Genomic DNA, 27,077 nt, shown 5'->3' on the forward strand with positions numbered 1-27,077 from the left:
CTGTACAATTATGGTTACCACGTGACTATTCTTTATGCCCTAGCAAGTCTCTAGCATTCTATTTATACGCTTCTTCATAGCCTCTCCTTTGCCAAGTCTTATTTGGTATCTGCCTCGAGAGGCGGATTGGGCCACTGGTTGCACAGCACAGTTCCTGCTGGGCTGGGATATAGCCATGCCCTGCGCTCCCCTCAGTGGCGGCATAGTATACGATGCAGTTTACTGTACGTTGATCTAAGTTTTTCAGTTGATGATGGAGGCTGCAGTGCACCAAAATCCAAGTCTGCGGTTCACCTGCACCGCATACTGTACACTCAGCATCAACGTCCATGTGGCTAGTCGCTATAAGGCTAGCCACACACACAATCGTCACCAGCATGTCGTAGTAATAGTACACAAACAACGCTTGCCCTTTAAAGGATTTTAAATATGAGCCTCAGCCAATAACAGTGCAGCAGCCTGTCAGGCGGGTGAGTGACAGCCTCTCCGACCATTCAGTGCGGCTAAATACGCTCCATGGTCACGTGTGTGTACGCAATGTTCTCGCATTTTACGTCCTTTCAGAATGTGACCAATCAGATGCCACCATGACTGCTGCACGACCAATCAGCGCTCCCCTCAGCGTAACGCGCGGCCGGTTTGATCGTTGCTGTGTATGTGTGCGGGGAATGGCGGCGGGGCAGTGACGGTGTGCCCGGTGTGAGGGGGCCGTGTTGCTACAGCTGCTACGTGTGCCCCGGGCCCGGCATGGCGGCCTCGCACAATGCGGTGTTGCTGGTGGACGCAGCGGACCTCGCACTGAGAGACCGGACCAAGCTGCTGTCGCTGCGGCTACTGAACTTCCTGACGTGTCGCGCAGGCCCCGGCCAGGTCCGCTGGAGCTACCGGTTCCTGAACTCGCTGGGCGGCCGCTGCCGACACCCTCGTCGCTCCGACCTGCGGGAGCTGGGGCCACGCAGCTGGGATGATTTTGAGGAGGAGTTGGAGGCCTGCTGGGAGCGCTCCCGGAGCGGTCGCTGCTCGGGTACCCCCAGCTCCCGGGCCGCCCTCACCCACGTCGCCCTGATGGAGACTCTGTCCGACTTTCAGTGGGACCGGCCGGACATCACCTCCCCGGCCAAGCCGGCGGCAGGCAGGGGGCGCCGTGGGAGTCGGATGATCGCGGTAGATGAGCCCCTACAGGCGGACTCCCCCTCTGAGGCCCCGGCCGGATCCGGGCCCAGGAACGCTGTGTTTCTGCTCTCTCCGTGCCCCCACTCCCGGGCCCAGCTCGGGGAGTTCGCGGCTGCCGGCGCTGACATCGGCCTCCAGCAGGTGATAGAGAAGTTACTGCCCCGGCGGCTGCAGGACATCGTCAGTAAGAAGAGGGTGACTGTGTACTGGCTGGACACTGCCGACTGGTCCCAGGTCTGTACGGCCTCTGGTCATTGGGGGCTCCGGGCAGGTTTCCCTTTGAAAAGTATAATTGTATCACTTTATTGCTCACTTTTACTGACAGACTATTGCATGTAACAGGGGGAGATTCTTCTAGCTGTCTTGGTAGGATGGTAATTTTATGTGATATTCCCCCCCCCCCCCCCCCCCCCCCAATATTGCTCATACTCCAGGGCAGGGGTAGGCAACGTGTGGCACTCAGGCTGGTGTGGAACTGCACAACCCAGCATTCCTAGTCACAGCTTTGTGGATTAGGCTTGCTGGCATGTATAGTTGCCCAGCAGCTGGAGTGCCAGATGTTGCACTATGGGATGTTGGTGAACGTAGAATGCAAATGTGCTCACTCATGTCTGACTTTTGGCGCAGCACCTCTATCCAAGACTTCACGTGAGTTTTCACAGGGGATGTCTCTGGGGTTCCTCTTGTAGCTGACACTGAGCTATGGTTGAAGTGAACATGCTGTGGTATTAAAAATCACCTTGTTATATTAACGGGTATAAGAAGGATAAAGGTAGGAGACTGAGGATTGTTTATAGATGGAAACTGTGGAAATACAAATATGCATTCAGCTGACAGTTTCCAAACTAACTTCTGTGATAAACACCAGTACTGCATACACACGTAGCAATTTTAAAAGGAAGATTTGAACTATATCGTTACCGTTTCTTTCAAATCTTTTCTTTTAAACAGTCCCTACCAACTTACCTTCGACCAGCGATGCGCGGCCACATATGGACGATAGTGATATCGTCCATCAGCCGTGCATGCCGGTCAACTTGCTCGATATCAAGCAGCTTACTGTAACGATCGCGGGTCGCTATAGCCGTCGGTAAGTAGTTGGTGTGCTGGATGATCGCTATTGATCTTTCTGCATACCAGGGAGGGTCCATAACAATCTGTCAGCGATATCGCAAGAGGTTGGGCAAAAGCAGAGTATAGGAGCCGCTGTCGATGGGGCATAAGGTGTAGAAAAGAGTTGCTGAGTTAGGTACTGCAACTTGGTGGGCCACAGGCAGCCCTTTAGCCAACTGTTGACAATCACTGTTTTTGCCTGTTCCTCTGTTCTCAAGACAAGACCTGAACTGCATTCTGGAGCATGCAGGGCGTTTTTACTGTTGGTGAATATAACATGTAGGTTTTGAGCCTGTAAATTGTCCTTCAAATATATTTTTTATGTATGTAACCTCAGACAAATTGTTATTAAAAATGTGTAATGCACTTTCACAGTCTGCTAGAGTAGATGTGCATCTGAGTTGTGTATATGTCAGGCCTTCATTGTTGTTTATTCAGAAGTGAGGACAAAGTACAAGGTTTTGTCAATGCTTTAACCAGTGTATGATGCCCAAATCTGATATTGACTCTCTCTTCAGGTATGGAATTCCTGTGATCATTTTGGGTACTGGACAATGGTTGAACTAATGCAGCATGTAGGAGGTAGAATTTTACCATCGGAATCTTTACTGGCGTCTTCATGCCAAAACATGGCTGGCCGGCCCTGCTCCCTGGGATCAGCTCTGAATATTCCTTTTGATTCTGTGCTGAGTTCACTAATCAACAGTGAGCAGGAACACAGACTCCAGTTTCCTCAACAGGATGGAATTGTTTACTTCATGACACCTGGTAATGTTTGTTTGTATTTTTTTGTTTTTTGCCTTTTGAGCTACATTTATGTGGTTGTTAGTTATATTACGAATGGTTCATTTAGATTTATGCAGCCATGGCCAAAAGTTTTGAGAATCGCACAATATTGGTTTTCACGAAGTTTGCTGCTTCAGTGTTTTTAGACCTTTTTGTCAGATGTTGCTATGGTATACTGCAGTAAAATTACAAGCATTTCATAAGTGTAAAAAGCTTATATTGACAACTACATTACATTTATGCAAAGAGTCAATATTTGCAGTGTTGACCCTTCTTTTTCAAGACCTCTGCAATTTGCCCTGGCATGCTGTCAATCAAATTCTGGGCCACATACTGTCTGATGGCCGCCCATTCTTGCCTAATCAATGCTTGGAGTTTGTCAGAATTTGTGGGTTTTTGTTTGTCCACCCGCCTCTTGTGGATTGACCACAAGTTCTCAATGGGATTAAGGTCTGGGTAGTTTCCTGGCCATGGACCCAAAATTTCGATGTGTTGTTTCCCGAGGTACTTAGTTATCACTTTTGCCTTATGGCAATGTGCTCCATCATGCTGGAAAAGGCATTGTTCCTCACCAAACTGTTCTTGGATGGTTGGAAAACCAATACTTGTGTCATTCTCAAAACTTTTGGCCATGGCTGTACAGTGCTAATTATATACTTGTACTGAAGTTAGTTAATTTATTTTTAAATAAATCATAAAGGGCACACTAGATCTAATGGTTTTTTTTTCTGGCATAAAATTGTGTTTTTTATAATATGCAAATCTGTTTTGGTGTGGATATTTGGAATGCTTTCATGTTCAAGGCATCTGATAGCACAGTGCTATCAGAAACTAGAGGTGGAAGTTGGAAAAAGATTAAAATTATATTTGCCAAGAATCAAAGTACCCTCAAAACCTTTACACTGCTGACAGAGTAACAAAAAGTATTGATAAGAGTTCTTTAAACTCCATTCCTAATCTAGTAATTGGTTAAAGACAATTGAACAACTACCCATACAACATGTGTAGAATTGTTTTCTCCATTGCTTTTGGAATGTGTATATATACGGTATACAATCGGGAAATCGGCTGCCTTAATACCGACTGTCATATCCAGGCGAGGGTGAAATGCCGGGCGTCTCTCTATACGCCTGTCATTTCCCTGACGCCGGGAGACAGGCGCTCGGCATCCCGATCGAGCGGACAGTTGCGGGGGGAGGGTTAGGTTTAGGGCACCCGGGGGGGACTTAGGGTTAGCCCCCCCCCCCCCTCCAGGAGGGTTAGGGTCAGGCTGGGGGGGAGGAAAGTTTAGGGTTAGGCACCCCCGAGGGGGACTTATGGTTAGGCACCCCCCCAGGGGAGTTAGGTTTAGGCAGTGGGGAAGGGGGGGTTAGGCACTTGGGGGGGAGGTTAGGGTTAGGCACCCCTAAGGAGGGTTAGGTTAGTTTATACTTACCTTAGCGACGATTGGGATTTTGAGCAATGTCGGACTTCCGCTGCCGGGAACTCTGCTTTTGTCGGCCAGGCATGCCTTTCATACCGACTCCATATATACACCATAGATTCTCTGTACTATTAGCGTTGGTGGTGGTAAAGCTACTTGTCTATGATCACATGGAGATGACATTGGTATTACAATCAGCATTTAACAAAGTCTCTCATATCACACAGAGTGGGAAATTATGTAGGTTCCAGGGTCTCATCTTATAAATAAATTCACTGATTCGCTGTTTCTAGGTCCCACAATATATCTGTTATGTGTACGTCTCACATGAAATGGTGCCACTCTGACAGGAATTACCCATTTTTAAAAATAAAAACTAATTTCCAAAACATTCAGGTGCCTTAAGGCCATCTAAGCTGCCGTCCTTTACGTCTTTTAATTTGTGGTTTACATCCATTGGTTTACCATGTACAGCGGAAGGATGTAGTTACATTGTCGATAGTCATAAGGTTGATAATGTGGACAGTAGCAAGTCGTACCCAATGCATTACCGTCATGTTTAAAGTTATAAAGCAAACACGATTTCAGTTACCACTGTCCACATTGTTTTGTTGACCTTATGACTTCAGACTGTGCATACCCATCCTGTACAAAGGAGTAGTGAGAGGGTGATTGCGCCACTGCTTACTATGGAAGAGAGACTGAGAACATATGGCTTACCAGAGGAGGAGAGTGGCTGCGGCTGCACTGTTTTGCAAACTGCCAGAGAAAAGAATAACTGCAGCCACCATTTGGATCCGAAACTGCCTGGAGTCGCTGCATTAAACCTAAACACCATCCTAATGTGCTGTAGGTTCTGCCATACATGTGGAATACAATAGCCCTGAAGCCATTAAGCCGTATGATGTTACTGTTATTTTTGTTTGTCCCATAATACCATGGTCTGCCCCATGTTGTATGATGCAACAAACAAAGGTATCCCTTGGCGCTAAGATGATGCAATATTAAAGAGAAAAAGGGGTCATAATTGTGTGCAGCAGCTACTGCAATAATCAGAACCGTAGATGAACTGCGCTGGTGTCGTATCGAATTAAATAAAACTATGTGGTTGGTTGGTTATATATAGTACGAGAAAAAGGCTTCCTTTAATACAACAAACATTTATTTGATAAGATCTGTTAATTCATATAAAAGTGTACTGAATTGGATAATGTTGATCACATATAATGCAATATAATTGGTTGATTACTATAATATGTACTTAATGCACTAATAAAATCTTCGTTTGAATAGCTGCTGTAATGTTCTATATAATTAGTGGTACATAAAGTCTGATAGTATATGCTCACCGGCTGGTTAAGTATTGAGAATGTCACTCCGATAGTATAATGACGTTGAAAGTAATGGCACGTATGTGATGAATAAATCTTTGTCTTGTCCACATAATGGTAAAATGCTGGTCCACTCTGTATTCTCCACACCCTGCACCTTCGGCGCCGCTATCTACCACCTCTCCATTGAGGTGGGGGGAGCGGCACGCCGCGCTGCCTTGGTTCTTCGTCCACACTGGTCACCTGTGTGCCGGGTCTGTCAGCCGCTTAAGTGCAAGGTGGTGTCAAGCAGAGTTGTGCCGAGCAGTAGAAACAGCTGCGTCTATGCAGAGTGATGTCGAGCAATATGATGCTTAACAGCTCATAAGATCACAGTTCGGTAGCAGCAGATTTAACTCTTTTTGACGCGTTTCGCTCCTGTCCATGAGTTTTGTCTAGATAAGGGTGTCTTCTAATTATTCAGTTGTTCCTATCTTAAGCTGGGTACACACCTGACAGATATATCTGCAGATGATGGTCATTCATACACTCTGAATGGCCATCAGCTGTGTCTTGCGTGTACCGGCGACCAGGGAGCGGGTCCCGGCAGGTGGGGGGCGTGTTCTGCCCCCCCCTCTCCCTGCGGCTGCCGCTGTGTGTGTACGGGCGGTCTGCAGACATATCTGTCCATCGGCTGTGCAGCACTGCCAATGCGATATGTCGGTGAGCACCGACGTTCACCGACATGTCGCAGGTACGGAATGGCCAACGTGCAGCAGATACATTGGCCGATCAATTGATCGGCCAATGTATCTGTCTGTGTACCCAGCATTACATTTAATGCACTAAAAAAAGCCGTGTGAAAATCTTTTATATACACACATACTCATTTGGTATAAAATCATGCTAAAAAACACCATTAAATATATCTATTCACAATTGCCTCTATATTTTATACAATGTAATAATTATATTTGGTTCAAATCAATTAGATATTAATCGTATCATGATATATCTCAATTTATTATAAACACTATCTTTCAGCTTTTACATACAATATTTTAGTGTTCACTCTAGGTCCGGCGACAGGCAGGGCGCCGAACCTAGAGCTAGGGCACGCGCCTGAAGGGGGCATAGCCAAGGAAAAGGCGCATGTCTTTATGAACGCATCCCCTTTTCATAACTCTTGTGGGCATGCCCGGCACTTATGGACGTGCAGGGCAGCCTCCAAGCACCGCGGTCACTGAATGGAAGTCGGGCGCATGCCATTTTCCCCACCCGCGGGACACTACGGCCCGCGGGTGGATTACAGAACCTGCAGGCTGTTTCAGCAGGGCGCTGCGCTGTAGGGCATGGTGCTTTCTGCCCTTCAGAAATAAGGCAGGGCACGGCGCCGCGCTGAAACAGGCTAGAGGGAACGCTATATTTAACTTGTTTATATATAGTATAATGGTCTTTATGCGCAGAGGGACTTCCCGATTGAGAATTTATCAACCTCCAGATATGTTCTTTTTTTTATATAATGTATGGTATCTGAGAGTACATATATAGTGTTCCCGCTAAGTTATTTTAGCGGGGCGCCGCGTCCTGCCCTATTTCTGAAGGGCAGAATGCGCCCTGCCCTATTTCTGAAGGGCAGAACGCGCCCTGCCCTCCAGCGCGGTGGCCCACTGAGACAGCCTGCGGGTTCTGCCTCCACCCGCGGGTGGTCAAAACGGCGGTGCAGTGGTCACAGCCGGTGAATGGACGCCGGCATGCGCAAAAGTGCACTAACTCTGGGTCCGGGGCCCTGCCTCCCGCTGAATCTAGAGTGAACACTACATATAGGAGAAACCACACTTTGTAATAACTTTTGTACCACATTAATATACTAGTAGGTGGTCTAAAAATGTGTATTTCATTCATATCCATATTTGAACAGCTATAACAATTATCCAGATATCTCATAGAGCAGGGGATGGGGAACTTCAGGCCCGGGGGGGCCATATAAGGCCCACGGAATCATTTGGTCTGGCCCTCTGAGCTTTTTTCTGCTAGCCTTATCTGGCTAGCAGGGTGCCTAGAATGGCCAGAATCTATGCAGTAGTGCTGCCTGGAGCATCCTTAGGATGCTTCAGACTGTCACACCGCTGCCCTTACAGCTCTCCGGAGCATACAGTAAAGCGAGTGACTTCCGCGAAGCCCTGCTGGAAAATTACAAAGCAGCCCTGCCTGGCCCTATACAATATCTTTTGCTCCTCTATTGCATGTACCTCCTTGGAGCCGGTAATTCACAATTAAATGTGCTTGTGCTTAAATTTTATTTACAAACTACAATAAAATCACTGTAATATTTAAATTGTTTTCTATGAGACTTTTTTTTTTTTAATTTTCATTTAATGACCTTCAATTGTTCGGTTATTAGCCAGATTTTTTTTTACAATTTTAGTAGCTCTTCAGGAGGTTTCATTTTACTAAAGTAGCTCACACCTTGGTTAATGTTGCCGACCTTGACACTAGACGCTATATCTGTCCAATTTGTCTTATCGTCCGAGAAATCGTCTATTCCAGCATAAGAGCCTGCACGGTTGCTCAAGTATGTGGGAATTGCAGATAGGGTGCAATATGCTTATATCAAAAAAAGATACTTTGTACAAATAACAGTCCCAATAGATACTGCATTGACGATTGAATACTTAGTATGCACACGTAAATAAAATGTTCAAACTTAAATAAGCAGCAATATATGGAGAAATGGATCCACGTGTAAGTAAGTATTGTAGAAATCTGGTGCAAATGTAAATCGATGTGAATACTCACATTTTTTAAACTAGGTAATCCAAGATGTTTTGGAGGAGCCGGTGATTAGAATTCAGAGTTGTTTATTCTGATGGTGTGTTGGAATGACTAGGAAAGGATCATGTAATGGGTTCATTCCATGTCAAGTGGACCAGGAGGCCCCACCTGACCATCTCCAGTTCTGATAGTTGCACCCACCCCACTTTGAGGGTCATTGTTTTACTACTATTGCATATTGTGAACTAAATTTTTCTCAGTTAGTCTGACATATATTCCAACCTTCATGTAACTGACGACATTGCCTTAGGCAAACAAACGTGATCGAGTTTCTTGCCACCTATGTCACTAGTCTATGGGGGTGATTCAATTGTTTGTAGCTCCCGTATAAACTGTACTGGGAGCTATTCGATTGTATGCGATGTAATGCTTGGGATTAGCCAAGAAGCTTATCCTATGTTAAGAGCCGGGTGCGCTGCAGTTACAACACCCTGACACCCTGCTTGCACCACAGGAGTGTACATGCAGAAGTCCGAGTTAAGTGCAGCTTTGGAGCTGGTTGCGCAAAACAGATGAATAGTTCTCGTGCAGTTTAGACCAGAGCTACTACAGTGTTCTCCCCAGGCTGTTTTTGGCTGGTGCACCACCCGGCAAGAAACCGCCTACCACCCGGCACTTTGGAAGCCTGCAAGTGTGGACAGTATCTGGGAGCTGTATAAAAAGGATGAGATACTACAGACTTTGCAGCTTTTTCATAATCAGACGACTGGGCTCCTAACAAGAAGAGGAAAATTAATATAAAATGTTATTTCAAGTTTAAATCATAATGTCAGGGTTTAAAACATTTTTTTCATTGCGAAAGCCCCCACCCGGCTACTTCTTGATGCCACCCGGCTGGAAAAAATTTCTGGGGAGAGCACTGTACTAAGATACAAACAATTGAATTACTGCTTGGGTTCCCATCATAACATTGAGAAAAGGTGTCTTGAGACACTATGGTTGTGTATTCTCTTGGTAACATTGCGTGTTTACATGGATACTTCAATATGTAAGCACAGTTTGTGAAGTCGAAATTGATGAATTGCTTGGATGTACACTATAGTTAGCATGTGATTTAATATTCAGTACTTATGTTTACAGGTAAGACAAGTTGATCTGTTGCTTCTCTTGGAGCCATGAGATGACTGTAGTTTGTGTGTTCAGTTCGCTTGGACCTAGAAAGTTCTTAGATTGGCATTTTTCTTGAAAACTGCAGTAATTTCTTTCCCAATACGTGTAGATCAGATCATGTTTTAATATAGTAAAGCTGGTATTGATATTTCAGATTACTATTGACTGAGTATTACATTTGGAAATAAACAGAATAGAAATCTCTAATCTTTTCTTATTTGATTCAAACCATCTGGATTATTCTTTGATTTACATTTGAAGGTAGATTCTATTTGTCTAGTGGTAAGCAATATTTCATCTCTGAATAAATATAGTACATACAGTCTAGCTTGATTTGTTATGTGTTCTGGATAGCCTATTGCAATAAATCTGTCCAGCATCTTATGTACTTGTGTTAAATGTGGGGATTTATTTTTTATACACAATTGCATATAAGGCACATTATTTGATTTTTCTGAATGTTTATCCATGGTTTATGTACCCGATAACAAATATCTCTTACCAAGGCCTTTATTCATCTGTAGAACATGTACCCCGGATCTCCTGGATTCCTAAGGTATCAAACAGGCAAATATACTGAGACCTATGTCACACTGACTATAATAGAACAGCTACCCTAATGGGAATACAGCTGCTAGCTATTGAGCTTTATATCCCTCCATGCTTAACTAATGTGGTGAGGCTATTTTGCAAAATCCGGTGTTGGGATGTTACAATTTTACTTTTCCTATTTTTAATTACAATTTTATGACACAAAGTAGCAAATTATTCTCTTTGCACCAATAGTCCAGTACAGTGAAAACTCTTTCCTATTCTAGAAGATTATTGTATGTTCAGACTTTAGCAAACTCTAATAACCCTTTCAGATATACAACCCGGGAAATTTCCTGCTCAAACTCGGGAATTTCTCCTGTGCAAATTCCCGGGTATTTGGTCGAGACCCCCCTTTCACACTAGTGTCTACCCGGGAAATTCCCAGGTAGACCCCTTTCAGACAAGAGCAGGGTTTTTCTGCTTACCTGCCTCCTCTCTGCCGTTTGCTCCTCCTAGCCTATCCCCTCTCTGGCTGATGATGATGATGATGATGATGATGTCGTCATTCAGCTGCCGGAAGCCGGCCAATCATAATACAGATTTTTTTTTTTTCTATTTTTAAAAAAATGTCTCTTAATTCCCTGCTGGTTCAGCGGGAGTGCGGGTGGCCCGCTATAGCTGGGACCAGTCGGCGGTATCCAGCGCGGGTGTCCCCGGTGTCCGGCTAGGGTCCTGTGTCGCTGACACAGTGGCAGGCAACCCGCTGTGGCAGAGACCCGCCGGCGGGTGTCCACACCGTCCGACTGGGTTTCTCTGTACACAGCCGGCCGGCGCTGGGGGTGGTGAGCAGTAGCGCTGAGCGTCTGCTCTCAACTCCATGTAAAACCTGCTTGGTGCTGCCCGGGAGTAGTAAATTCCCGGGTAGCACCATTCAGACAGAAGCAGGGTAATTTCCCGGGACTTAAGTCCCGGGAAAAACCCTGGTCGATTGAAGGGGCGGCTACCCGGGAACGTGTTAACGGGTAGGTACCTTTCAGACAGACACGGTTACCCGGGAATTTGGCCTGCCTCAGCCAAATTCCCGGGTAACCGTGTCAGTTGGTATATTAACAGGTGTAACAGGTGTCTAGTTGGTATATTAGTGCCGAAGCATGTGATGACATTCACAATATTCCAGTCTGTTCAAGTGTTATGTCGCTTTGAGCAGGCCTACCCTGTGCCAAGACTTTGTGCAGGATGGAACTGGGTAATATCCAGTCTTGACAGTCTCAGAGGCAGATTCAATTAAGAAAACTGCTGCAGCCTCCTCTGGCAGCTGCCACACATTAACTACCAAAGGCATATTCTGCTCACAGCCTATGGAGGTGCGAGCAGAATCTGCCTACTGTAATAGCCAAGATACCATGCAGCATGAGCTACCATTGGCAGCTCATTTTGAATTGAATCTGCCCCCACCACATCAATCTTCCACAGTTCCAGGTCTTCAAGATTTCCTGAAGTCTAGGAATAATTCTTTTATCCCTGCCTTGGTTCACACAGTAGTGAGTTATGCATACATTGTAGAGCAATTTTTTTTGCTTACTTCAAATGTTCCCAAACTCTTTCCTCAAGGCACCCTAACAGTCCAGGTTTTAAGGCTATCCATGCTTGATCACTGGTAAGTTAATTAGTACCTCAGTCAATTTGATTTAACCCCCTGTGCTCAACCATGGATATGTCTAAAACCTTAACTGTTGGGGTGCCTTAAGGACTGTGTTTGGGAATCTCTGGCCTACCTATTGTTTTAGAATGTACTAGAAAAAAAAAATCTTGAATCCAAATAGTTGCTATGGCTATCACCTTCAGTTTGCCTTTTAGAAGTTGTAGTATTTCTGCCCTTCCTGTATTCCTTACTTCCTGCGGCTCCACAGATTCTTGCCATAAAGTCAATAGTTCTCGACAAAGGGGCATGATCAGCACAGACGGTGTAATGGTTAGCATTACTGCCTCACAGCACTGAGGTCGTGGGTTCAATTCCCACCACGGCCCTAACTGTGCGGAGTTTGTATATTCTCCCTGTGCTTGCGTGGGTTTCCTCCGGGTACTCCGGTTTCCTCCCACACTCCAAAAATATACTGGTAGGTTAATTGGCTCCCAACAAAAAATGTAACTTAGTGTGTATGTGTGTGTGCATGTGATAGGGAATATAGATTGTAAGCTCCACTGGGGCAGGGACTGATGTGAATGGTCAACTATTCTCTGTAAAGTGCTGCGAAATGTGTGCGCTATATAAATAACTGATAATAAATAAAATGATCACTAGAGATGCATATAGCTGTGGTACCATCCATAAATTAACACATATTTAGGTGGGATCCAGAACTCTAGACTCCCCATTACTTCAGACAGTCAGCCTGGCTAATGTGCCATCTTGTCCCCTGCACTATTGGATAGGTTAGTTTAGCTGGCACTTAGCACATCCAACTGCTCAGGGTTGCTCCTTGTGCAATAGCCTATCAGCCCCAATGCCTGCATGTCAGAAGTAACGGAGACCTGAAAGAAACAAATGAATAGCTGCTGGAGGGAACCCCCTTTGGACCTCTTTTTGAGTCCCCATAACTCAAACACTACTTTTTTTTTTTCTACGTTTTTGCATGTTTTGTTTTAATGCAATAAACCATTCAGCATGTGCTAATAACATGAAAAAGGTGCCTAATATGTAACCATTGGATAATAACTATCTCTCTATTTAAACCATATTTGTGTGTGAAAACAATGAGATTACTTTCTATATAAATATCAATTAAATGACCACCTACCACCTTCTGGTAAATCAATAGTTCAGTTTCTATTTGCTAATATTGGTTAAACGTTATATTTTTTTTGTTTGTTTGCTATTAAGTCCCATTCTCATAAATGGGGTATTATAGTGAAGCTAGCTGACAAAATGCTTTGTATTGCAGGTGAGAATAAACAGTGGGAATGTGCGGTTACTTTGGAGCCTATTTCACTAACTCAAAAAAACATGAAGGGTTTAATGAAAATCCATTTAAAAGGAACAATGCAAAACTGGAATTGGAACCAAATTGATCCTTCAACAATGGAAACCTGGGTGCTTCAGACTACATCCAACGATCGCCATGCACCATGCCTAAACTATCAGCAGCTTCTGTACACGTTGCTGTCTAAAGGGCTACTCCTGGTAAATATATAAAATTTATACAGATCAACATGCTGAACATAACGTGTTGTTTTTTTTGTTTGTGTTCCGAGTGGTATTGGACATCGCATGCGCTTGTACTAGCTTTTTTTTCTTTTTGAAACCCAGTGTTATGAAACAGTTCTTTGTGTGATACTGACGCTTCTTACATTGCATGCTTGTTTATTACCGTTCAGCCAATAAACGTGACTGCGCAAAGTTTTGACTGCAAAGGCTGACATGGAAAGGTCATAGCAAGATATATATGGCATCGATTATACTTTTTTTTTTTTTTTGACTGCTATATTTTTTCTGTATATATGTAAAATTAGCCATGAATTGACATAGTATGTATTAATAGCGTTATAGCCATTTGTATGACTAAACACAAGTTAGAACCAGTTATGGGCAGTGATTGTAATGGGTATATTCAACATTGTGCAGAACTTACTATATCTCTCAGGTGACTTATTAGACTGCAATGTTCACTTGCTACTCTAATTCCTGTTCTTGCTAAGTGTGTTGTTTTTTCTTTTTTTATTCGCTAGGTTGCTGATGTGTCCACTGAACATGGTTTTTTGCCCAGGACTGGCATTCTGTCCCCCATTTCAGAAACTGCTGCTGTTCTTATTGTAGTTGTTAGTGACCTATCCATTGGGATTGACAGACTGTGCTTACAAGAAACTGTTGAGGAGACAAGTGACAATGTCTCATCTAATATTCAGGATATTGTAAGCAGTGTCCTTAGTGATGCTTATAGCTGTGATGAAACCATTACATCACCTGGTAAGTGCGGATTCACAACAATATGTGGGTGGTTTCTTTTGGAAAAACATGGTGGATGGTCCTAGAAAAGTGTTTTAAAAAAAAAAAAAAAAGAAGCAAATAAAGCATTGCTCTTGCACGCCCCTATTTACATAGGGGCCGATTCAATTCTGCTTGCTGTTGATGAAGTTAATAGCATCAGGAAGGATTTCCTGGAACTATTCAATTCAGTGCACAGAAATCAGACTAAATTGCCAGCAGCGAGGCTGTTTTCTGGCTCAGCGTGACACTAACAGCCTTGCAGCCTGCACTTTAGCTGTTAAATGCTGGTTAGCGCGACAAGCTTTAGTCACACTAACCGGCATTCTCCAACTTAAGTGGTTTTAGTCTGATTTGAATATCTCCGGGAATTACTCCCTGGACATGGTAAACATCAGTACAGAAACTGTTAGGCAAGTTTTGCATCAAGATCTTAAATTGACAAGTTGGTGCAAAGATGGTTCTAAGGATTCTCACTGCTGAGAAGAAAGAAAAGCAAATTTGTACAGACATTTTGGAACAAATTAGTTATTACCTGTGCTGAAACATGACCAAAACGCCAGTACATGCGCTGGAAAACACCATCATCACAAATAATAAAGAAAGCACGGCAAAGCAAATCCAAATTTAAAGCCATGTTAATTTTTATTTGCTGTCAACGTGATGTAGTCAGCATCCGACAGGATACCGACTGTCAGAATACCGACAGTGGCATAAAATGTCTGGGGTCTGACTATCGGGATGCCGCTGTCTGTTCTGATGGTCAAGATGCAGACGATCGGGATCCCATACCCAACTCATTTTAAGTGTTATTTTAGAAGACTGTGCGCAACAGTGCACAGTCTATTTGCGCAACAGTGACTCAACATAACTACAAAAATGTTCTAGCTACTATGCGGGAAAGAATCAGAAGAGGCCAGCGTTGTGGATAAATGGTTTAATTCTCCTTCAGAACAATGCACCAGCCCACACAGCTCTCTCTGTGAAGCAGTTTATGGCCGAGAAATAGATTGCAGTGCTAGAACACCCTCCATACTCTCCAGACCTAGCACTGTGACTTCTTTCTGTTCCTTAAAGTCAAATCTGTACTCAAGGGAACCCGTTTTGCATCAGTTACTGAGCTACAGAAGAAAACTATGGAGCTGTTGAGACAGCTGACGGATAATAAGCTACAGTAATTGCCTTTGACTAATGGAGAATAAGAATGCGGTAGTGTTTTGATGCAGAAGGGCGTATTTAGAAGGGGAATAGAGTACTTAATGTAATTAAACATAAATGATAGCGTCAGTCTCATTTAATAGCCACACTTCATATATTCTTTCAACACCCATTGTTTGGGAAGTAATTCGTATTTATCAATTTCTACTTCAGGGTCCATAGGGTATCCACAGGATACCTTGGGGTATAGGTGTGATGTCAGTCGCTGGGCACCATAGAGTTAAGCTTTTCAGCCTCCCAGGATGCACTAGGGTCCCCCTCCTATACCCCGCCCCCGAGCCAAGGCACCTCAGTTTAGTTTGGTGCCCGGCCGGCGTCGGGTGCACCTGTCGGAGTGGGGGCTAGAAGAGCCCCTGAAGCTTTCTTCAGTGCAGCTGTGGCTGCACATCTGGATGTACAGCATGGACAGTCAGTCCTGACGTCCATGCTGTCTTCCCTACACCCCTGCCGGTACCGATCCGGGGATGCTGGTGAGCATCTGGGGTCACAGCTAGCGGTGACCCCAGATGTTCCGGACCATGGCCGGATCCAAGGGGGACAAAGGTAAGCAGCGGGGTCCCGCGGTGGGTCCCCGCTGGTCACATGGTCCTAAATCCCCAGGCAGGGGGCTCCCTGGGGACTGGCTGCAGCGTGGAGCCAGGCGACCAACCTGCGCTTTCCACTACCCCCTGGGACAGCGGACCGCAGCAGAGCGGTAGCGCTGCGGCGTCCCAGGGGTTAAATGCATGCCAGGGGAGCGCGCCTTCCCTGTCTCACAGCCGGCGCCTCCCCCGCTGCACACAGCCCTCTCTGCATGCTGCCGACTGGTCCTGTGGCAGCGCTCCTCCCCCAGGCCAGCCTCCTCTCTGCTCCTCGGCGGCCATCTTCTCCAGAACGCATGGTGAACGCTGCTGGAAGCGCTGGACGGAAGCATCGTGGTCTGGGTCCCCCCGCATACCTCTCCTCCGCTGTGGCTCAGGTCTGTGTATGCAGCGCTTTGTCCTACCAGGCCCTGTGTCTGTGTAGTTGAGTGATCAGCGCTGTTAGTGCAGGAATTGTTATTTCTCTGCATTGTATGTGACTGTGCTAGCGCTGCCTGTAACTTTTCTTCTCTAAACTGTCAGCTTTATTACTGTCCCTGTTCTTTCTGCTAAAGCCCTTGCGGTGCGGTGCTGCAGGGTGGTCTCTCGCCTATTTAATACTTAATTGGTGAGAGAGGTCACATACGTGGTGCCATCATGTCTGAAAGTGATTTTCCCCTCCGGCTACAGTGTACCACGTGCAAAGTACCGTTAGCGGAGGGGGAGGGTAGCGCGGAGGGCCTTTGCCGGCAGTGTTTGTCCATGGCGCGGCCTATTACGGTTACAGCACCGGTACAGGAGCCGCCCTGGGCTTGTTTCGCTCAGGTGTTAACAGCTTTAGTGGGCCAGTTAGCTCCGCAGCCCGCGTTTACTCCGATGGGTTTGTCCCAGCAGTCTGTGGTGTCGTCACCCATGCAGGGGTTCCCACGACAATTGGTGGTACCCCACAGTCTCCCTATTTCCCAGATCCCGGGTTCTCAGGAGCCAGCGTGGGTTAACTCCCTGACGAGTTCTGTACAGCACTTGTCGGATGTGTTGCAAGGGGAGTCTGTGATGCGGCCTCATAAAAGGCCGGTGGCGTCTCTGTCCGCTCCTTATGAGGATGACGAAGGGACGTCTGATGATGGGGAGATTCTGGATCCTTACGATCAGGAACCTCTCCATACTAAGGACGCTGATGCTAAGTCCAAAGTATATATTCCTGGACTTATTCGGGCGGTCCGCACAGCCTTGGTGATTGAGGACGAAGTTCCCCGAGCGGCTAAATCTAAGTATGCCTTTTTCAAAGATGTGAAGGGCGATGCCACAGTCTTTCCTCTTTCGGGTCAGTTGGTGGACCATTTAGAGGAGGCGTGGAAACAACCTGGCAAAAGATACCAGCCGCAGAAACGCCTGGCGGTGGCTTATCCGTTCGCGGATAATTATTTTGCTAAGTGGGAATCCCCTCCACAGGTGGATTCTCACGTGACCAGTCTTGTCCGTAGTGCCACATTGCCGATGCCATCCATGTCCTCCCTTAAGGATGCTACGGATCGCAAGGTAGAAATCTGCCTGAAGTCCGCTTATTCCCTTGCAGGGGGGGCAGCACGGCCGGCTATGGCCATTTGCTGGGTTGCCAGAGCGATGGAGCGCTGGGCGGATTCATTAGAGGCTTCTTTTGAATCCGACTGTCCGGCCGAACAGGCGGAGTTGATTGGCAATCTCCATGATTCGGCCACCTACATCAACGAGGCGGCTCTAGACATTAGTACTCTGGTGTCTAGAATTTCTTCAGCAGCGGTAGCTGCTCGTCGCACCTTGTGGCTGCGATCCTGGAAGGCGGACGCAGATTCCAAGAAAGGTCTGGAAGCGTTGCCGTTTACCGGAGAAGTTCTCTTCGGTCCGGATCTGGATAAGATTGTGGCCACGCTGGCGGCAGCCAAATCTGCTTGTCTCCCGTCGGCCGCTGCTCCTTCTGGTTCGGGACCATCGTCCTTTCGGTCATCTAGGGCCCAGGGCAGGCCCAAACCACAGTCGTTTCCTCGACAGGCTGGCCCTAAGAAATCGGTCAAGCCCCGGAAGCAGGCATGGAGTACCAGACGTCCGGCCCCCAAGCCAGATGACAAGCCTGCGGCCTGACGGTCCGGGCCTCCCTTTGGGGGATCCCAGGGTGGGAGGCCGCCTGCTACAGTTCGCCCAGTGTTGGTCGACCACTACGACAGACACTTGGGTTCTGGAGGTGGTTTCCCACGGATACGCCCTCTCCTTCCGGCACAGACCCCCGGCTCGCTTCTTCACCACGGGTCTACCATCAGACCGGAACAAGGCTACGGAGCTGCGGAAGGTATTGCACACTATGCTCCAGGCTGGAGTTATAGTGCCTGTTCCATTCTCCCAGAGAGGCCAGGGTTTCTATTCAAATCTATTTTTGGTACAGAAACCCAATGGGTCATATCGTCCGATTCTCAACCTCAAAGCACTCAACAAGTCTTTGCGGGTCCCGAAGTTTCGGATGGAGACCCTACGGTCCATCATTCTGGCGCTGGAACCTGGGGACTACATGGTGTCATTGGACATACAGGACGCTTACCTGCATGTCCCTATTCTTTTGCACCATCAACAGTTCCTCAGGTTTGCAATCCGCAGCGACCACTTCCAGTTTCGGGCGTTACCTTTTGGCCTGGCAACAGCACCACGTGTTTTCACCAAGGTGATGGCGGTCATGGCGGCTGCAGGGAGTCCGCATGTTACCGTATTTGGACGACCTGTTATTGGTGGCAGGATCTCCAGAGCTCCTGTTACGCCACTTGGACCTGACCATTGCACTGCTGCAACGGCACGGCTGGCTAATCAACTGGCAGAAGTCCACTCTAATCCCGTCTCGGAGGATTCTGCATCTTGGAGCCTTATTGGACTCGGGACAGCAAAGGATCTTCGTGACGGAGGACAAGATCTCTGCTTTACAGTCAAGGGTGCGCAGTTGCCTGCACAGCCGCCGGGTGTCCTTACACTCGGCGATGAGGTTACTGGGCTCCATGGTGTCGGTGTTCGACATGGTGGAATACGCCCAGTTTCACTCCAGACCTCTGCAGCACCTGATCCTGTCCAAGTGGAACGGGCTGCCTCAGTCTCTGAAGTTCCAGACGATTGTGTTCACCCAGGAGGTTCGCCTGTCCCTTGCGTGGTGGTTACAGACGACCCACCTCAACAAGGGACGTCCGTTCTGGGTTCCAAATTGGGTCCTGTTGACAACGGACGCCAGTCTTCGGGGCTGGGGAGCAGTTTCGGGTCCACACTTGTTCCAGGGCAGGTGGACGCCGACAGAGGCGGAGCTTCCAATAAATATCTTGGAACTCCGTGCGGTCTTCAATGCTCTCCAGCAGGCACAGCGGTTTCTCCAGGGTCGCCCGGTGCAGGTCCAGTCGGACAACGCTACCACCGTGGCCTACATAAACAGGCAAGGAGGAACTCGCAGTCGGGCGGCTCTCGTAGAGGTCTCTCGGATCCTGGTTTGGGCGGAGCGCAATCTTCCGGCCATATCAGCGGTCTTCATACCGGGAGTGCTAAATTGGGAGGCGGACTTTCTAAGTCGCCAGGACGTTCATCCGGGGGAATGGTCCCTGCACCCGGACGTTTTTCAACTACTGGTGGACAGGTGGGGTCTTCCAGAAATCGACCTCATGGCGTCCCGGCACAACAACAAGTTGCCGGTGTATGGGTCTCGCACAAGAGACGAAGGGGCGTCTCTGGTGGATGCTCTGTCCGTCCGGTGGACGTTCCGGGTCGCATACCTGTTCCCTCCGGTCTCCCTTCTTCCACGGGTAATCCGGAAATTCAAACAGGAAGGAGGGACGCTCCTGTTGATAGCTCCCGCGTGGCCCAGACGGCACTGGTTCTCAGACCTTCAGGGTCTGTCCGTGGGCAGTCCTCTGCGGTTGCCGCTACGACCGGACCTTCTGTCTCAGGGTCCTTGCCTTCACCCGGACCTGACTCGGCTGTCTTTGACGGCGTGGCTGTTGAGACGGCCATGCTGAGGTCCCGGGGGTTTTCCAGCTCTGTGGTGCGTACCATGTTACGAGCTCGGAAACCGTCTTCCGCGAGGGTATACCATCGCGTGTGGCATACGTTCTTCCAGTGGTGTCGACCGAGAGGTTATGCACCGCGGGAGTTTCGTCTGTCTCGGATTCTCGCCTTCCTGCAAGCGGGACTAGATCATGGGCTTCGCCTTGCTTCTTTGAAGGTACAGGTTTCGGCCCTATCTGTCTGGTTTCACCGTAGGATTGCTACAATCCCGGATGTGCGCACCTTTATGCAGGGTGTTCTCCGCATTCAGCCGCCCTTTGTTCCACCTGTGGTGCCTTGGGATTTGGCTGTGGTACTGAGGGCTCTCCAAGGACCGCCGTTTGAACCACTGGGCTCAGTGGATCTTAAATGGCTAACAGCTAAGACTGTTTTCCTTCTGGCCATTGCTTCGGCCAGACGTGTTTCTGAGTTAGGGGCTCTTTCTTGTAGACCCCCTTTCTTGGTTTTTCATGGGAACAGGGCAGTGCTCCGCACTCGGCCCGAGTTTCTTCCCAAAGTTGTTTCCCAGTTTCATGTTAACGAGGAAATAGTTGTTCCGGCCTTTAACTCACCGGGTCTTTCCGTGGGTGAGGCCTCTTTGGATGTTGTGCGGGCCTTAAGGACTTATGTTGACCGCACTTCTTCGTTTAGGAAGTCGGACGCTTTGTTTGTCCTCTATGGCTTCCGTAAAAAGGGTTGGCCTGCTTCAAAGCAAACTTTGGCAGCCTGGATCCGTATGGCTATTTCTGAAGCTTATCTTCATGAAGGCCTACCGGTCCCTCCTTCTCTGAAGGCTCATTCCACTAGGTCTGTGGGTCCTTCGTGGGCAGCTCGACGTGGTGCCTCGGCAGTTCAGATCTGCAAGGCTGCTACGTGGTCCTCTGTCCATACCTTCGTGAGGTATTACAGGTTTGACACCTTCGCCTCTCAGGATGCTTCCTTCGGGCGGCGGATTCTCCTTTCTGCACAGGAGCGTCCCCACCCTTAAAGGATACTGCTTTGGGACATCCCCAAGGTATCCTGTGGATACCCTATGGACCCTGAAGTAGAAAATATGAGATATGGTAAGAACTTACCCTTGTTATCTCTATTTCTACGAAGTCCATAGGGTTCCACAGGACTCCCGCCCTGTCGCACCTGTGCTGCAGATGGTTTTGCTCTGGTCACCGGTTTTCCGTCTCCCTCTGGTGAGAATGTGATTCTTGTATGTGTCCAGATCTTTTTTCTCTCTCTTCCTTCTCCTCCTCTGGCCTATGGCTTGATAACTAACTGAGGTGCCTTGGCTCGGGGGCGGGGTATAGGAGGGGGACCCTAGTGCATCCTGGGAGGCTGAAAAGCTTAACTCTATGGTGCCCAGCGACTGACGTCACACCTATACCCCAAGGTATCCTGTGGAACCCTATGGACTTCGTAGAAATAGAGATAACAAGGGTAAGTTCTTACCATATCTCATATTTTTCTCTTCCTGTCCCGTTAGATGTCCCAATGCCGGAGTGGATTAAACAAGAGTTGTCTCAAAGTAATCCCTGGACATCCTCTGTTATTGAAAAGTGGTATCCGTTATCTGGAACATCGGGTGCTAGCAGTAATCTCATGGAATCTTTTAGGTAAGACAATTCAATATGTAAAGATTGCACTTATAACAGTCTGTCTACAGTAGCTTTGCTCCTCTGTGGATTGACCAGCAGGAGCTCAAACAACCTTTTTACCTGCTCATGGTGGGGGCAAATGTAGTGAGTACTACTCTGTGGATTAACCATAACTGCCTGTGTAATATCCAATCTGTCACTTGATCATTAATGTATTCAGGGGCCCTGGAGATTACTGCAGCACATATCAGCAAACCCTGGTGTAGCTGCAGCCATAGGAACTGCTAATCCATGAGACTGAAAATGAATGTTAAATTATTACTGCCTGCCCCATATAAAATTAATGTCTTGAACTAGGTGAGCTGTAATGTAGTGACTTAAACCATACATGTTCTAGAACATTCAACCACATAGTATTAATTTGCCACCACTTTTTATTCATGCTGCTTTGCACGTGCCTTCTGGGGATATTATATATATATCTATATATCCAATTTTTTTTTATTTATTTTTTTTGTTTATATATATATATATATATATATATATATATATATACACATACATACATACATACACTTAAAAACCCTTATATTCAGTGGCTGTTCCTGATATTCCTCTTTTCGCAATACAGATGGGGCAGAGCTAGAGGCGCTCTATTTTTACTGTTTCTTTATTTTTTTAATTGCCTACATGCTGCCTTAATTTCAGACGTAACCCCGACTCCAGTCACTTGTATAGTGATGCCCCTAACACTGGCTGTAGGAGGAAGCACTCAGGAAATGCAATTAAATGTATGCTACATGTAGGTACTGCATAAATTGAATTACGACAATATCTTGTGTGACAAATGTACATTGATACAAACCTTATGGGAGCTACAATGTTGGGATCATTAGTCGCACACAACTTTCCATACGTTCTAGGAAACCATTCAGGATTTCTTTTATTTCATTATTTTGTGCAGGTTGATTAGTGCCGCACCTTTTGATCAAGATGAACAGAAATATGACCAAGAAATAACCAATTATCTATCTGACTTGTACCAGAAGAAATCTACTGAGGAGTCTGGTGGTGTAGTACAAGGCGAGAATCTAAAGAAGCGTATGTCCTCCTCTATTATATTATATGCTTGTAGTTTAAGTGCGGAGACCTTGCTTATCTACATGCACTGTATAGAAGTGACACATTATTTCTACTGGGATGAAACTAATCAGAGGATCCAGTAGATTACAGCCACCTTAGTGATATGGTTGATTAAACATTCAATACTTCTTGCCAAGCAGTTATTTGTGAAATCACTGATATTTCATAATACCTATATTAAAGTAAATATAACATTTAAAAGTAAATGCTCATTTGCTTTTCAGATAAGGCATTCCAATACTTTTATTTTCTATAATTTGGAATTTTAAGATTTAATCCAGAATGGCAATTTTTTTTTTTCTTTTTTTTTTTAAATCAACGTGATGATTATTATGGCATAAGTTCTTTTTATACTTTGTTTAAAATGCATCTGTTTGTTTTATGCCTTCAGATCTGTTCAATGTATTGTTTCTTATTTATAGTTTTTTGTTTTTTTTTTTGTTACACATTAAGGTCTTCCTCGTACTCCTGTGAGGCAGAAGATGAAGACCATGCCTCGTGCTTTGCAGATGTTAAATGCCGCCAGGTTAAATTTAAAAGCTCAAAAGTCACAACCAGAAGGTGTAGCAGCTGCCCCTGCTGAGAAGAGCTCTCAGGCAAAGAGGAGAACTTCTGACAAGCCCGATGTGAAGACAAAGAAGCAGACAGGTGAGAGAGACTCTCAGCGTTTGTGCCGTGGTCAGATTCTGCTCCATAAGTACAGTTTATAAAGCTGCCACTAGCATTTTGTTTTCAGATTTGGGATCTGTGCAGATAGATCCCACAGCGATGGCAACTCTGCCCATACCTAATTATTGTTTGGCGACAATCGGGCTGAATTATCTTATCTATGGATGGCATATGTTAGTATAAATTCCATCTGCAAGGATAAATAAACGAGCCTTAGTAATTTAAATTGAGAAGCAATTCTGCATCTTTTTTTTTTTTCTTTGTAATGCATTTACCAGGGTTTTGGTTTAAGATATTATTTCTATTACTGGCGATTTTTCAAAACTGTGAAATTATACTTTTTTGTTTGTTCTCCCAAATCCCTTCCTTTGGTGATGGCCTAGTGCTTTGTGAACTTCTGTAACACACAATAGGCTCACCGTATTACTGTAAGTGCATTTCATTGCAGGGTATAGTTTGGTCCCTTCTTAAGACAGGCATTTGTATCGGTCATGTTAATATACATGTGCATATTATTGTCTTCCTCTTAAAACCAATAATTCATTTATTTTCTATATTTGTTTTAGTTTTTCTTCTTAAATTCATATTACTATGCTTTTTTTTTATAGGTTTTAAGTCTGAAGAAGAGTTGATCTCCTTTTTAATAGAAGACTATAATAAAACCGTGTCTGGAGAAGATGATTCCTTGCTGTCATGTGTCAGGAATGCATTAACCACCATAAAGTCCTACTTGAAGTCAGTCAGTAGTAAGCAAATAGAGGTAAACATTGCATCTCCTCTTTACATTGCCCGTCTGACTGCTTCAGCAGATTGTGATGTTCTGCTATTATTTATAGGCTGACTGCATGGGCAAAATCGGATGTCTGCTGAAGACTAGTAAAGTAATCAGACAACTTTATGGGCAAAACCCTAACAAAGTGGCTAAACTCAGAGAGTAAGTAGCTCTTGTGTTGCTCTACTTTTCTTGTACAGTTACGCTCATATTTACTATCAATGTGATCAAATGTATTATTCCAGATGCCAGCTTCAAGCTTTAATTAGGCTGGAAATGTGTATGCAGTGTACGTCAATACAAAGTAATGAAGATGAAATGGAACAAGTTGTTGAAGAGGTACAGAGCAATGGATTATGTATATGCCATGTCTGGGTCGTTACCTAGTCATTTAGATTCTGTGGCTTTCACATAAACACTTGTGTGCAAATAGTTTCACTTCTGAAAAGTGTAATTTTGTTTATTCCGACGACAATTGTGCATTCTTAATGTGGACACTGCTGTACTTTTACAGATAACTGATATGCTACGAATTATTTCTCTGACAGAAGATCCCTCATTCTTAACAGCCTTTTTGGCAGATGTCCTGGCTGAGTATGTTTTTTTTTCTCTTTTCATTGTTTGTTTTTTGTTTTTCTAAAGCTGGTACCACACTTAGGCCGCGATTCAATTCAATGCGCTGTTGAATAGCCCAGGGAGGGAGCTCCTGAAGTTATTCAATTCAGCGTTCTGTTAAGTCTGAGAATGACAGTTCTTGCGACTTAACCTGGTTATTTAGTCATGAGAACGGCCATTCTCTGACTAAAGTGCCGGCAGCGAGGCTGTTAACGCCACGCTAAGTCAGCAAACAGCCGCGCAGATGGCACTGTTGTCGGATTTCTCCTCGCATCTCCAGGGGGGTGCGAGAAGAAAGCCTTTAGCCCAAGCAAACATCGCGTTAAATTGAATAGATTCAGGAGCTCCCTCCCGGGGCTATTCAACATTGCATTGAATTGAATCGCGGCCTTAAATGCACACGAAATTGCATTATGTCACAGGGCCTGACTACAATGGTCCTAAAGCAGGACCTGCAACATGCACCTGATGACATGACTCATTCAGTAGTTTAGGAAAGTTGCATCATGGTAGGTGGCATATTGCATGTGTCATGATATGTAGTTGCTTGTGGTTTTTCTTATGTAATAGCTTTGTAGTCTATCACAAAATTAGCCTTGACTTTAAGTCTAGTATATAATATATACAGTATACACATACTACTAGTTTTGGACCTGTCCTACAACCAGTCTGTTCGCCACAACTCCATCCCCCCGTTATACTTCATCTTCTGCCTCCTTGTCTATAATTTGTCTCTGGCACAGTGAGCCGTTGGGGAAGGCAGGATTGCGCACTGCAGCACTCTGTCTCCCCAGAGACATGACAGACTAAGCCAGCTATTATGTAGATATATAGGTGCATTGGGGAAGCAATCGGTTTCTATTGTAATTTTAAGGGATCACTTGACCTAATATACAAGTTGACTCTTGTACAGTAGAGCTTAATTTTCCAAAAAATGGTTCCCTTAGATAAAACTTAAAATGCATTCTTATAGTTTGTGCTGGGGTACAATCTGTTCTGCCTTCAGCATGGGTTTTTTAATTCTTAAATAAATTGGCTGCAATGTCTTAATGTTAAAAAGCGGATGTCCTCTGTGTTGGTGTGAAATCTCATCAATTGTGTGTTTTCTGAGGCTTGGTTTCTGGACAAGTTCTTATTTCAAGTGCCAGGAAGTAATCCAAAATTTTCAGTAGCTAATCAGTAATGCATTTCATCGGGGCAATATTAGCCTTTACTGGGCTCCTGCTACCTCCTATCTTAAATACCCTTTTACCTTTACAGTTATATTGGAAGCATACCCAGAATCCTTGCAGACATCTATTTTAGTCTTGGGACACAGATCCCTAAGGAATTGGCCTTGGTGCTACCTGCTGATGGAGATGACTGCCTTACACATGAAGGGAAAACTCCCATGTATTCTCAACCGTCCATCTCCAGGGTTCCAAGTCTGCCTCAGATAGGTAATGAGGAAGACCAGCTTGAAGAGCTTCGTACCAGATCAGCCAAAAAAAGGAGGTAGGTTTCATTATTACACTGCATAACTTTTTGCTTATTTGTTTTTGGTTGTTTTATGTTACATACATTTTTTGTTAACAATGAAAAATATTGGACCGGTTGTAGCTCACATGTCTCTTCCCAAAGGACAAGCACTATGGCAAGACAAAGGAGTATAGCAGAGGCATCCCAAACTATAAGGCAGATTGAAGTGCCAAAGAAACTTATTACTAGGGTAAGAGCTTGTTATTCTAAAAGTTCTAGAATAGAAAGAATATCCTAGTATTGTATGCATTTATAGTGCTGAATCACAGCTAGATATAAAAAGGTCAGTGGGCATATTCTGTGCAATCGTGAGATCCACAGAACATGTTTTGTTCATTTTACACCATGCAACAGCGTAACTTTCCCATTCTGCAGTTGTGGACACTGGCTAAATGGTCCATCAGTATGGTCTTTAGCCATATGAATATTTTTTTACTTCCATTGGTTGCTTTATTTAGCAGAACCTTCCTGCAAGTAGCTGTTATCTGCACTATGTTAATGTTTTTGGGGAAATGTATTTATGAAGCATAAACTTAATTAAAGAGCAAAACATTTCCTAAATTCTTTAAGAATCTTTCTAGATTATATAAAATGGTGCCAATTAAAACAATATGACAGAGCACATGTAAGGAAAGGGGTGCAACCAGTAACATTTTTTACCAAGTACATTTTAGGAAATGAAAGCC

General features: G+C 45.4%; 1 protein-coding gene across 1 annotated transcript in view; it reads left to right on the plus strand.

Moving 5' to 3' along the window:
- Positions 1 to 573: 573 nt before the first annotated feature.
- TICRR (TOPBP1 interacting checkpoint and replication regulator) overlaps positions 574 to 27,077 on the plus strand; it is a 50,509-nt gene continuing 24,005 nt past the window's right edge. The window contains exons 1-13 of the mRNA XM_088452651.1: positions 574 to 1,407; positions 2,805 to 3,054; positions 13,227 to 13,465; positions 14,011 to 14,248; positions 21,563 to 21,692; positions 22,639 to 22,775; positions 23,271 to 23,465; positions 24,095 to 24,246; positions 24,323 to 24,420; positions 24,504 to 24,597; positions 24,773 to 24,852; positions 26,134 to 26,367; positions 26,494 to 26,581. Coding sequence (XP_088308777.1) covers positions 748 to 1,407; positions 2,805 to 3,054; positions 13,227 to 13,465; positions 14,011 to 14,248; positions 21,563 to 21,692; positions 22,639 to 22,775; positions 23,271 to 23,465; positions 24,095 to 24,246; positions 24,323 to 24,420; positions 24,504 to 24,597; positions 24,773 to 24,852; positions 26,134 to 26,367; positions 26,494 to 26,581 — 2,595 coding nt within the window. The 5' untranslated portion in view covers positions 574 to 747. The remainder of the gene's footprint in view (positions 1,408 to 2,804; positions 3,055 to 13,226; positions 13,466 to 14,010; positions 14,249 to 21,562; positions 21,693 to 22,638; positions 22,776 to 23,270; positions 23,466 to 24,094; positions 24,247 to 24,322; positions 24,421 to 24,503; positions 24,598 to 24,772; positions 24,853 to 26,133; positions 26,368 to 26,493; positions 26,582 to 27,077) is intronic.

This window comes from Taudactylus pleione, unplaced genomic scaffold, assembly GCF_031769625.1.
Source record: "Taudactylus pleione unplaced genomic scaffold, aTauple2 ptg000556l, whole genome shotgun sequence".
NCBI classification, from domain to species: Eukaryota; Metazoa; Chordata; class Amphibia; order Anura; family Myobatrachidae; genus Taudactylus; species Taudactylus pleione.